Source organism: Atractosteus spatula, chromosome 13, assembly GCF_055471065.1.
Source record: "Atractosteus spatula isolate fAtrSpa1 chromosome 13, fAtrSpa1.hap1, whole genome shotgun sequence".
In the NCBI taxonomy this organism is placed as follows: Eukaryota; Metazoa; Chordata; class Actinopteri; order Semionotiformes; family Lepisosteidae; genus Atractosteus; species Atractosteus spatula.
In genome coordinates, this window is record NC_142718.1 from 39,261,386 (window position 1) to 39,274,899 (window position 13,514).

Genomic DNA, 13,514 nt, shown 5'->3' on the forward strand with positions numbered 1-13,514 from the left:
AAACTGGCCCTGGTGTGAGTGTGTGCGTGTCTGTTTCTGTGTGTGCCCTGCAATGGACTGGCGTCCCACCCAGGGTGTATCCCACCTTGTGCTTGCAAGGACAGGCTCCAGCTCCCCTGTGATCCGGAGTGAGATAAAATGGTTAGAAAATGGATGAACGAATGAGTTCCTGTAGTCCACGCAGCAGGTCTTCGCTCGACCTAATTTCACAGTGTGTATCGTTTCACAAACAAAATCTTTCAGACTAACTGTACTATGACAGTTTTCTGGAAGTAAATAATGCATCATTCGTATTTTGATTGGTAATCGGGTGTTACAGTACATGCTGTGTAACTATAAGAACAGCGTAGGTGATTAATGATCGTTAAATACATCATTTAAAATATCAACGTTAAAATCCTTTGTCTTGTTTGTCTCCAACTTGAATTTTTGAATTATTATGATAAATCCGCCCCTGTTTGTATGAGCTCCTGGGGTTTGTGAACTATCCAAAGGTACTGTATGCGGGTAAGCTAGCTGGCTGGCGTGTTCGTGCCCTGCACCAGAGAGCAGTCCCATCCTGCCTTGCAGCCTGTCTTTCCTGAACAGGCTCTGGGTCAGGAGGTTTCCTGCTTTCCTGCTTTCCTGAACAGGAGGCAGCCGGTTTCTCATAATGGGCGGATAAAACACAGGTGTAGGTAATGAGCGGCCACTACCTGAAAGCTTGGATTCTCTGTCACCTGTAAATTCATTAAAATCACATAGCCTCTTTACAGCCGGAAAAATGAAGGGCGGTTGACCCGTCGGCAGCTTGTGCTTCATGCAGTAAGTACACAGTCACACCAATACCTGCCGCAAGGTGTACTTGCAGTATAACAAGACCTGATTGTGGAAACAGCTGGTGTGAAATGCAATGGTGTGGGTTAAATCTGAGGACGTTCAAAATGCAGTAAAGAAAACATACAGAAATTGCACAAGATAAAGCAATGCCTGCGGATCCACAAATCGATGAAACCACAGCCAACCACTGGAGAAGACGAGAGGTTATGTGACCATGTTTACATGTTATTATCGCTTCCGCTAGGTGTGATGTGGGTGCTGGAGACTCCGGGACCAGCGGCTGCGCTTTGTGAAAGGGGTTCCCCTGCTGGTCCCGCAGTCTCTACAAACCTGCTGGCTTTGACCCAGCCTAACTCTCCAATCTCACTTGAACTCCTAAATGTCTTCATAACATGTGATTTTGAGGTGTGTGAATGTTTTCATGTCTGAAAATTGATAGAGGTTGGCTTTTAACTATCGTATTTCTCATAAGTAACATGAAATTCCCAACTTATGGGTAGATAAAAAAACATGCAAATGTTCCGATCAATAACAATAAAATTGAGAACCGGCGCATTTTTGCATCCAGGATAAATCAAATATTATAAAGCATCCGCGTTAAATATAAGCATTCTATAAATAAAAAAAAGGAAATGTTAAAATATGAACCCACGTTAGATCCACATCTGGCTCGAAACAATCTACCAAACCTTCTGCGGCTGGCCTGATGTTGCTCGATAATTTATAGTGTAACGTTTGGTTGATCACTGGAGAAATCAGAGCACCCTTCTTACAAACTGAGTTTAAAAAAACGCTGGAAGGATTTTTCACGCAGCTTGGCATCAGGGTGGGAGTTCAAAGGGTTAACATTTTAAATGACCGCTGAGGTCGAAATCCAGCTGTGAAAGGCAGACCCGCCCATTTTCGCCAACCATGCGCGTATTGACGTTGGGAGAAACCAATGAAAATGGGGAAGGGGAAAGTAAGCTTCCTGAAACGTCCAATCGAAGGGGGCGGTAGGCGGGACTTTGAAATCAGACTTGGTTGAATGGCAGTACAAAGACCAGCAGCTCGAAGAGGGATGATGCATAAGTGGTACGGTGCGCGCATCCTTTTCCAAAGGCGCGGGGACTCCGTGTTATAAACACGGGATGCGTTGACATGACATGCCGCTGTGAACTCTGCGGTGGAGGAATATCAGCGTGGTAGCTGCGGGGGTAAAAACGTGTGCCTATCGCGGTCATGGATGCTCGCTCTCGCATTATTTGCTGTGGACAGGAATCTCGCCAGCTTCGAGGGATGTTCTTGGGGTTTTGCCTAAGCGTGGTACCAGCCCGCTGATCTTCGGCGGGGCTTTCTACATCATTTCGATCAATCTGAAAACAGATATTGTAAAAAAATATAAATATATTTTTTTCCCAGTTGTTTGTTGAAGGGCGATGTGACAGCCCCGGAGTTTGCGTGCATCGCCTAACAGCCAGCGTGTGGATTTGTAATACGGTTTCGGGGATGAGGAATCTGTGACCATCATCATCTAAAAAAGATACACAGGTGAAACTGAAAGGCTGTGCGGGCTCGGCTCTTCGCGCCCCTTAATTTCGTTTTACTGATTTTTTTTTTCCAGAAGCAAGTAACACTCCCCCCTTCCACTTTTTTTTTTTAAAAAATGAGGCACTCAAGACGAAGGCGCTGGTGTAGTTTTAAGTCGCTTAGCTGACGAAATGCGATTTTTTTTCCCTCGCCAGTCTAAAAGAAACATGGCAAGTCAACACTGTTGCGTGAGATCGTGCCTTTTTTTTGTGTGTTCCACTCAAAATAAACGTGTAATTCACCATGTGGTGTAGTCGACTCCTTTCAGTATTTGTCCCGTCTCCAATGGCAGGAATTTTGGAGGACAGCCAATTTATTTCCCAGGTTGTGTCTTTTGATTCTTAATTGATTTTAACACGATCTTAGGAGCAATGGCTTTTTTTCTACCCGCGCACGATTCTCATATCCTGCGGAACTGAGTTGCGGTTCGTGTGGAACCTGTTAGGCTGTAACTATGCTCACCTCCAGACCCCTGGCGGCTCCCGGACGGAATGTTTTATTCCCTATTGATAGGGGTATTTTAAGGACCATGCATGATCACCGCCAAAATTGATCTTTTTTTTTAGCTATTTATTAATCATAAGTCGTAATCACTAATCAACAAAAAAAAAAGCTGATCATTTTAACTGATCTTTTTTTAAAGGCAAAATTACCCCGTGGTCTGAGAGGTTACCGTGCGCTCGCCAAATATCAATCCTTTGGTATACAGTTCAACCGTTTAAACTTTTTTTTTAAAGATTCTTGAACCCGCCTGGTGAAAGGGTTGTAAACTCCGTTTCTGTTATTGCACGAAATAAACTTTTTTGATTTGCCAGAACAGCATGAAGTGCCCCATGAAGTGCTTCTGAGACTTTAGCCTCAGCTCAATTAATAAAATAATACAGTCCCACGCAAATCGGCGGAGGTGTCCATAGGAGTTCTTTTTATAATAACAGTTTACAGAAATCATGTCCCGATCCAACAGCGTGAGCCCGCCCGGACTCGGTGCTCCTGGACCAAGGGGAGGGACCGAACACAGGTCTGCCTGGGGCGAGTCAGAGTCCAGATCCAATGGATACCCATACGCAGCTAAATCGAGCAAAAAGCTAACCAGATCCAACAGCAGATGGAGAGACGAGGATGACCTCGAACGCCAGCCGGGCAGGACCACCACCACAGTCAGTCGGGTCAGTTTCAGGTCCAAGTCTGCGTGGCAAGACCACGGAGAGGAGATGCGGAATAACAACAGGTCGAGTCCCAAGCACCCCGATGGCGAAGTGAGACCCAAATCGGTGGAGTTAGGTCTGGAGGAGCGGAGAGGGAAGTTCAAGGCAGAGGAGGATATCCCTTCCGAAGTGCAGTTTTCCATGGTCGAGTGTTGCAATAGCGTGATGCAGATCTTCAGATCCAAGAAGTTTCAGTCGGAGAAGTTGGAACGACTGTACCAGCGCTACTTCTTCAGGCTCAACCAAAGCAGCCTGACCATGCTCATGGCCGTTTTGGTGCTCGTCTGTGCTGTGATGTTGGGATTCCACTGCGCAGGAGGGGTTTACAAAGTGTCCTACGTGGTGATCTTCTCACTGGCCGTTTTGCTAATTATCGTTCTCATGATCGTGTGTAACAGAAACGGGTTCCACCAGGACCACATGTGGATTGTGTGCTATCTCGTCATCGTTGTGGTCCTGGTGGTTCAAATCATGGGGGTGCTGCTTGTGGAGCCCCGAAGTGCCTCCGAAGGAATATGGTGGACAGTCTTTTTCATTCACATCATCTACACGCTGCTCCCTGTCAGAATGAGGGCCGCTGTCATTACTGGAGTTATTTTATCTGCTATACATCTGAGCATCTCTTGGAAACTAAACCAAATGGACAGCTTTCTGTGGAAGCAAGTGAGTACTTTCTGTTAACTTTCTAGCTGGCGTTCTGTACTATTAGTTTCTGATTCTACCTATACAGAAATAATCTCTACTGGCACCACTATTGTGGTGCGCCTAGTAAATAAGAATACAGCTATAGGAAAATATTACATTCTTATCTATAGATTCCATAGATCCGTATATCCTAACTCTAAAACTCACTATACTGTGTTGGAGCCTGTTGCAGGAAAACTACTACAGAAGTTTCTGGTACTTCAACATAAACTGTTTAACTTTTTTTTGTAGTATTTGTTCTCTTGAGTTCCTTAACTTTTTCGTTTGTCATCTGGTGAATCGTTTTCATCTCAGTGCTCGTTTTGTTTGTAGGGGATTTCATTTATTTTTTTTTTAAAACACGACGAGACTCAAACCAGTCCGACCCTTATGAAAGGCGCACTGTCTCTACACTTTAAAGCCTTTATTACAATTGCTCAAGTGAAACGGGTCGTCCGAAGCTATTGAAGAGGCTAATTGAGTCTCTATTTGCCGTACTGTGTTTTGGCATTTTTTAAATTAAAGTTTCCTTCGCGGTGCATTTCGTCTCCCCCTCAGCAGCTCGTCCCGTATCTGCTATTTTCATGTTCGGAAAGAGCCTCTGTACTTGTTGGGGCAGTTGTGCAAACACACGGCGACGGTCAGGGAAGAAGGGCAGGTCGTGCCGGGGAGTCCAGCCCTGGTCTCCTGCGAGTTTACTGTACCTGATCTCATAAAAGCTCCCGATCCGCTGGCAAGCAGCCCTGTGTGCTCCGAGGTCGTGTTCGATAGAAAGAGTGGCTGTGCATTGTTATGCATTTTTAAGAGACCAGGGGAACATCAATTTCAGGCGAGGACTTTGGACTCAACTTCTAAGAACATTGCTTGAATAGGAACTATAAAAGTAGCTGTACTGTATCGAGCGGTTTCGATAAGTTTCCGCTAAGTTTGTAGACAGAGTGAAAAAGATTTTGTTGCACTAGTAATAAAGGTCCACGTACAGAGGTCTTCTACATGTAGTAGTGATTGTTTCCATCCAGGTACAGCAATCTGGAAGCAAGCGCCCGAGGTCTGCTGTCTGTAATAAAAACTGGTCGGTCTACATGCCGCATAGCAAACGAGTTAGTTTTTGCTACTCCTGGAATTAATGGAGTGAAAGTATCGATTGATTGCTGAAGTATTTTAATTGTCCATTTTTACGAATGTAACCTGCACAAATATAAATGGCATATGGTACTGTATGTGGACACAGAGACATATTAATTAAGGTGTGTGCTGCATTTTAACAAACTTAGTCTGATCTAGGAAAAGAAAATGATCGATCCTTTGTTGGTATCATTTACTCGCAGTAGCTCGCAAAGTGTGTAATGACAAAATCTTGGCGTTAATTCTCCATTTTCATTCTGTTTTTAAAAATATAATTTATTATGCAAGCGGCATTCAGAACTGTGCCAATTCTACGAAAGAGCAGACAAATTCACACTTGAGGGCTTCCCTCAGATGCTGTACACGTCTAAAGAAACTTCACACAGTTTCCTATGTTGTATAAATGACCAGTGGCATATCTTCCGCTCCGAATGCACTCTTTCTGTTTCGGCTCGTCTGAAGCAGAGCTTCAGGACGTTGATTGCTGACTTCCAAGCCTGCAGGCCTGGGATGACGATGCTTGTTTCTATGGAAACTGTAGTCCTGTTTGACCATTGCCTGTACAGTATTACTCGGTTTTCCTGACTCGAGTTGTGGGGGTGGAAAGCAATTAGGGATCCGGGAACTGATACTCTTTTTCAACTCATTCACCCTTGTTCTAAACAAGTACTCATCTTGTTGAAAAGGTGTACAGGGAAAAATGCCTGAAAATAAAAGCATACTGTAACACTCCAGTCGGTTCATTTAAATAAATATATTTCTTAATACATATCCCATAAATATTGTGATGTCCAAGGTATTAAATGTAAGATTATACAAAATAGTGTGCTATTTAGTTAAGACAAGCTGTTAAAGAATTTATAATTTACATAAATGTAAAAATCAAAGGCTTTGAATTGTTCTCAGTCCTGATGTCTCAGGATTGAAGTTACCGGAGTTTCTAAGACTACAGTCTAAATCTGTGAGCAATTGTTTTTGAATTTGATATGGAAGGAGGAATTGATCGTAAAGTAGGGTTGAGCATGTGCACTGATTTCCATGCACATTGGGTGCGAGACGACTTGAACCAATCATGTACTGTAAAACTGGCCAGTTGAGTCGAAGTTAAAGTTTTCGTATCTGATTAAGGAGTGAAAACTTAAAAACTGACGACATGTTGCGATGAAGTTCTTTCCTCATCTGCTACGTAGATGCAAAGTCTTGCAACCGTTCGTTAGTTCATGGGGTCAGTCAGCGGTCTTCTCACCTCTGTAAGAATCGAGCGGCGCAGCTCTCGCCCCTTCAGAAAACGCCCTGTCCTTCTTGATCTGCTATTATCGGCACTGCGCCGCCCCACATTCTCGTTCCTGTCCGGTTCTGTATATTGCGCACTTTTTTTTTGACCACCAGAGCAAAGAACCAAAGAGTTTGAAGAGAGTTGAAAAGAAACGGGAAAACATGTCCGGCTGTTTCGAAGAACAGTCTCGGCATCGACAAAGGGTGCAGGGACACCCAGATTCGTGTCATTATTCTCTGGACAAATGCGTTTGGTTTAGCATTCGGGTTTCCCCCTATTTGATTTACTAGATTGTTAAATCAAGTTTTTTTTTAAACCTGCTTCAGGTATCCTCTATAATAATAATAATTGACGCACATCCTCTATGTGCTAAAACAGTTTCAGAATTCTCCATGTGCCACCAATCCAATGTATGGCTGCAGTGTTATCAGTAGACAGGAATCTACTAAATTACTATTAAATTATTTAGCCTCTCAGTGCATTTTTTACACTTGCTACAACCTGTCATGCAGGTAGAGTCCAAAAGGATTCTAAGAGCCGGCTCATTTGACAAAGGGCTTTCTCAGTGTCTATCAAACACTGGCCAGTATTTGATATACAGACTAGTAATTTAGACCATATTTATTATTTAATCAGCAGGTTCTAGGCTGACTTTTATGCCTGTGCATTCTCTGTACAGACATGGAGGCGCTTACAGAAAGTTTTCTGTGGAGTGGGGGTTTCAGTTTGGTGGGGGGGTTAGTGAAGGAGAGTGCTTTATTTCTCTTTTAAAAACTAAATCTCAAAGCTCCAGTTTCTGGAGGGACAGGGATGCTGGTGTGGGGTTCTGTGGCTCAGTCAATAAGACCAGGCAGGGAGATGGGCTGGCCAGTGCCCCGGGCTACAGCTGACAGTCTAGGGCCGGGAAGGGCTCTGGCTGGCGGCGAGAGCTCTCGGACTCACTTCCTGGGGGGCGCTGTCTCTTTTCTGGCTTTCGTTCCAACTGATCTCTCACTTACAGTACTTAGCTGATCTATTGAAATAACAGCATACTTGTGAATACATATGACCAGGCTTGGTTTGGTATCGCAAGCGCAGGCACTAAGCACATGCTGCAAGCGCTTTACAGTTCCCGGGAACATCAGAATGCAATTCCTGCGTGAAAGATTGCGTCACGTTAATGACATTACAGTTTGCTGCATGCATATGCTGTAGGTTTTGCTGAACAGTGAAGACTGGTGCTTTTAGAAGTGATGAAAGGGTGTACAGGATTGCCTTTATCTTAAATGCCTGTTTTAAGGGACATGGCAAAGGGCCTGGCAAAGTGGTGAGAATTGTATTTGTACGGTGCATTTAAAGAGTGTGTGCTTGGGCTTCCCTTTCTCTTTTTCAATTTGCATTTGATGTCACAAATGATGCGAAGTAGGGAAAATACAAGTGTTCTTTCTGCTGATAATGTAAATTCCACCGGCGTAATTGGGGTCACCGAGAAGTCATGAAGATGGTCTTTTTTTTCAGGACGTACAAGCGCTCTCTGGATTTAAACTACATATTAAAATGACGGACCTAATTTAAAAAAAGCCTTTGATTAAAAAAAAAGGAAGTTTATTTCAAGTTTTACACTTTAAATACTAAATTATTTTCTATATCAGCAGTTAAACTTGTTCATTTAAATAAAGTAAAATAGCGTTTTTTAGTGTCTCATGTTATAAAAGAGAAACGATATTCTCGTAATACATAAATCTAAAATTTCTAGTTTCAGATTTCAAACCCTCTGAGTGGATTGATAAAGCAGATCCCTCAAGTGCAATACTGGCCATCTACATACAGTAGGAGAATTGACATTTTATCCTTTAAATGACCCTTTCCCCCCTTCCGTGTCCTTTGCATTTCCAGGAAGATTTGCTTTGTGTCAAACGTTTTAGTACACGGGCACATGGCTGCGTCCGAAACAAACGCATGCCAGTGTCTCTGTTGTCAGATTAGCAAAATTAAAGATAAAAATGAGAAATCCACTTCCACTAAGTGGAAGGCCCTGTTATACACTGAGCTGGCCCTTTGACCGTGAGAATGTTAAAAAGATTACAAACGAGAGGATGTCTTTCTAAACGGTTTGGTAGTGACTAGCTCATTAATCCGCGGATCTCATCCAGCCCTTTCTTGAAAGAGGGCAGGGTATCGGCTTTGATAACATGGCCGGACAGCTTGTTCCAGACTCCTACAGCATTTCAAATTCCAAATGAATTAGGAATATAGTGCCTAGTGCCAGTATATCGGCGTCTCCGGCTGCTTATTGAGATTTTACTGCTGTGCTTTTATTCCGGCCTTTTCTGTTGAATTTGGGTTCGCAAAAACAAAGAGGTGGGTTTTAGTGACATGGTATGATAAGCCTCAGCGATCATGGATTGTGGTTCTTTGTGCAATGTGTCACCGGGTTTCTGTAGTGAGTGGAGAATCATGTTCTCTTTATACACATTTCCAGTCTTCTGCTGTTGCAGATGAGCCCAGCTGATGAGCAGATTGTTAGAATGAAGGGAAGCCCCCTTTCTCTTCCAAAGTCAATTGCAGTGGAATATGGAAGAATCTCCAGAAAAGAGCCATCCGGAATCAGAAGGCTATAACGTGAGCCCTGCAAAAGAACAGCACACGGCTTTATTCCAGACCTCAAACTCTGTCGGATAGAAGAATCTTATAATTAAACTAGGGGGAAGGTGCATTTTGAGTGTAGATGTGAAGAGAGTCAGAGAATCTGTCTCTCAAAGAGTCGGGAGAAGGGCATTCTGTAACACTGGAGCAGCGACAGAAAAGGCAGGGTCACCAGCAGTCGGAGATTTAGTCCTGGGGACAGTGAGCAAAGGACCCTCCTCAACTGGAGGGAGCCTACGGGAGGGAGTTGTCAACATGGAAGAGTTCAGAGATGTATTATGGTCTGATTATTTGTAGCCTTGAAAGTCACTATCAGGGTCTTGTATTGAATATGTGACTTTATAGACAACCAATGTAGGGTGTAGGAGTGGTATGCTACCAAGGTCTCTGGTGAGCTTGTAGAAACAGGTCAGCCATCCCGCATTTGTATTTTCAAGTTGTGGGCTTGTTGCCGTGATGCGTTCAGCTGGAGGTTACTAGGAGACGAGATGGGAGGGATTGCATTCCCACTCAGAGAGCAATGCCGGGCCTCCATGAGACAACAGCCGCTGAGCTCCCGAACCCTTCAGCCTGATAACGACAGCCTGGTGCTGCGTTGCCTGTCGGACCTTTGCCCGTTTCCCTCAGGAGGCGATCCAGAGGTGAATGCTACACACTTCCCTAATAAATTCCCCTTGAAGTCTGAAAACTGGAAATTCAGCTTCACCCTACAATCGAGGTGGAAGAAAACTCAAGGTTTCAGCATTTGAAAACAATAATCATTGATTAAAACTCTAAAACCTCTGTATTGTCTGGCTGTCCAATAGTCAGGATTGTGCAATGATTTGGTTAATGTTCATGTTTAATACTTAGAAAATACACTGTTGTGTCAACATACTTTTAACATGAGTTACATTCTTTATAAGTAACATTGTGGTAACTGGCTACAAAGCTTTTTTCCCACAGTTTATTCTTTAATTAGCTTTCTTGATATATTTCTGTCTGATTTATGTCTGTACTTTGCAGAACAGTAGATGTTAGTGGTGCTCCAAATCTCCTTTTATTAATAAATAATGCTCTCATTATTAACAGGCAACATCTTTGAAAACTATCAGTGACTGCATCTTGCCTGACTAAATGAAGCTCCTTTTTAGAATCACATGCTCATATCATGACTCTAAAAACAGTGCAAGTGTTTGTTTTGAGGGAAATGTCATCAGAGAGTGGCTTTACTTAATTCTCTCTCTGCAAATATTCCATTTGCTTGGTCTTGTAGACCAAAAAAGAGAAGGTACTGGGTGTTTCAAACCCCATTGCAGCTGCGCTGTTTGGCATTGCCTGACAAGTACCTAATGATCAATATAACTTTACAATCCTACTATGCATGCAGTATATATAGTCTCTCAAGTAGAATGCACCAATTCAAATGTCTCAGTGGCTGTTCTCAGATTTCGTAATGGGCTGAGATACTGAGAGGCCTGCACTGTCTGTCCCCTGCATGACCTTGTTGTCTTCAGATGATTAGCATAGTGATTCTGCAGTGTCTGAAGGTGATCTGGGGGATGGAGGTTTGTACAGAACGTCTCCCCATGAGCACAAGGTTTGCCATTACTTTGATTGTAAGATATGATTCTCAACTCTGACTCAAGTTTAAATGGCGTGCAGCATATTAGCCAGCATTTTGCTTTGCAAGAAGAATGCGTGTGTGGGACGTGGTTTTAATCTGTATCAAGCTGGGATATTCGATGGTCCACCCTGAAACACTGAGCAGGAGCTGATGAGTCACAGTGGGAGCTACCTGGTATTTCATTTAGATTAGCGGTAGAGTTCAGATGGCTCTTACTGTTCTACTGTGAGCTGTAAACATTGACATTTCTACATTTATCTTTTTTGCTTTACATGTGACAGAGTTGCTTCTACCCTGCCACAAATGCATGCATTATGTACATGCTGGGGATTTAACTTCCTTATTTTAGTAGTTGCGGCTGCTGGGCTCATACGTGAGGAACATCACCTTCCGTGTATCTCCTGTGGCACTTGTCTGGGCTTTTCATTCCCCACCTGTGATTAATTAGAAGGTGCAGGGGAAAGAGGAAACCGTTTAGTAGAAGTGGCACAGATTTCCCTGTGGAAGGGAATAGTAGAAGCTGCAGAGAGTAATTTGGCACCAGCCCAGCTTTAACAAGGTTTGCGGCTGCTGTAATTGAATTGTCCTGTGCTGTACCGTGCGGACTTGCCAGAATTTAAAACGGATGTCCTTCTTCTGACAGTTATTAATTTGCTGACCCATATTTTCCCTTTAAGATTTAAACCATAGAATGAATTGGGTGAGACTTTGTGGACTTTAATAAGGTGTCTCCTACAGTGATAAGTGGATTGTAGTATGTAATGGTTGAGATGTAAAAATATTTTTAGAGAGGCAAAATTTTAAAAGTCTCCCCGATGCAGAATACTTGCAATGGATCTCATAAAGTGTAACTTAGTTGTGTAACTTGTGAAAATTCAAATTCCTGATTAATGAAACCATTAGAAGTGATTCCAATAGTTGCTGGGTATGAAGGTGATAGTAATTAAGTGATAAAGATACAGATTTACCAGATTCCTTTGAATGTAATCTTTATGATGTCCTTTTTTATCGAAATATGCTCATGCTGGCAAAATCATATAATAAAAATAATAATAATAATATTAAATAAATTAAAGACTTGCCATTTTTTTATTAAATAGTAGACAAAGCAAGTTTCTTTTTTAACTTGTGTAAATGTAGAATAAAGTTTCTCTTGTTCCAGGACTTCGTGTATTGAAATAGGTATTTTGCCTGGGTCCAAACTGATAGAGCATGGTATGAGGGACGTGTGTGCCAAAATGTGAATTTTGTGAACGATGAAGGCACATGTATATCTGGATGTTATGCTCAGCTGTGGCTAATTGCTATAACATGTTTTTGCTTTCAAAACGTGTTGTTTTGAAGCCAGTTCTTTGTGTCTTCAGTGAATGTATGTTTTTTTTCCATAGTGAAGTAACTAACACTTAGCCCTGTGTATCCATATCTTAAACTGCTTTCTTCTCCTTTTTAAAAAGGATTGTGTTCACTTTTATCTGCTACTCTTTCGGTGAGGCCTGGTCCCATTCTTTGTCTCAGAATTCTCAGTAGTTCACAGCAGTGAACTACCATTGAGTTCCTTGAAAGCAAGGAATATACTCTTGTGAGATGGTGTAGGTTCAGATGGGCACGTAGTCTAAGTTAATCTTTTATTTTTCTTAGTCTTATTGCAGATCCAGGATTTTTGAAAAACCTTATAATATTCAAGAAATGTTATACTGAACAGACACCTCATGCAAGCTCCTTTCTTAGTCTAATCAGGCAATCTTGGGACAAAATTCTTTGTGTGCCTCCTAGATGAAGAACATGTGACTACAGGTAGCAGATTTCATTTTTCCCATACTGCTTGATTGATGTGGTAGGCAAGTGCTGAGACAGTAGAGCAAAGATCATGTTTCCTTTCGCTAACAAGAGCAACAACATCCAGTGCCATCTGCCCAGCGAAGTACAGCACCTGTGACATTGTTTCTATAAGACACCTGCTCAGCTCGGCTGAGGACATCTCTCTGCGCTCATGGGCGGCTGTGTATGTCCACATGCGCCCTCAGCCTATTATCGGCAATCAACAGAAAAGTGGCTCTTGTTTTGTTCTATTTTTGAGATACTGTAGCTAATAGCTAATAGAAAACATTTAAACACATTAAAAAAGATGTTGTGAGAACTTCAAGTAGAAACAAAAAAAAAAGCACCAGGTAGTCTTATTCTCTTAGCACTTAGGCACTGTCCTTCTGAGATCGAGGTCCTGACTCTCCGTGGTCATTAAAAATCCCAGGGCGTTTCTCGAAAAGAGTAGGGGTGTAACCCCGACGTCCTGGCCAAATTTCCCACTGGCCCTTACCAATCATGGCCTCCTAATAATCCCCATCTATGAATTGGCTTCATTATTCTGCTCTCCTCCCCACTAATAGCTGATGTGTGGTGAGCGTTCTGGCGCACTATGGCTGCCGTCGCATCATCCAGGTGGGGCTGCACACTGGTGGTGGTGGAGGGGATCCCCATTACCTGTTAAAGCACTTTGAGTGGAGTGTCCAGAAAAGCGCTATATAAGTATAAGCAATTATTATTATTATTATTATTTGGAACATATAGTTCATTGAGTATAGTAGCTTACTGATCCACAATCCCACCC

General features: G+C 42.7%; 1 protein-coding gene across 1 annotated transcript in view; it reads left to right on the forward strand.

The window, feature by feature from the left end:
* The first annotated feature begins 1,902 nt into the window (after nt 1-1,902).
* adcy5 (adenylate cyclase 5) overlaps nt 1,903-13,514 on the forward strand; it is a 95,678-nt gene continuing 84,066 nt past the window's right edge. Inside the window, exon 1 of the mRNA XM_088930367.1 lies at nt 1,903-4,256. Coding sequence (XP_088786493.1) covers nt 3,336-4,256 — 921 coding nt within the window. The 5' untranslated portion in view covers nt 1,903-3,335. The remainder of the gene's footprint in view (nt 4,257-13,514) is intronic.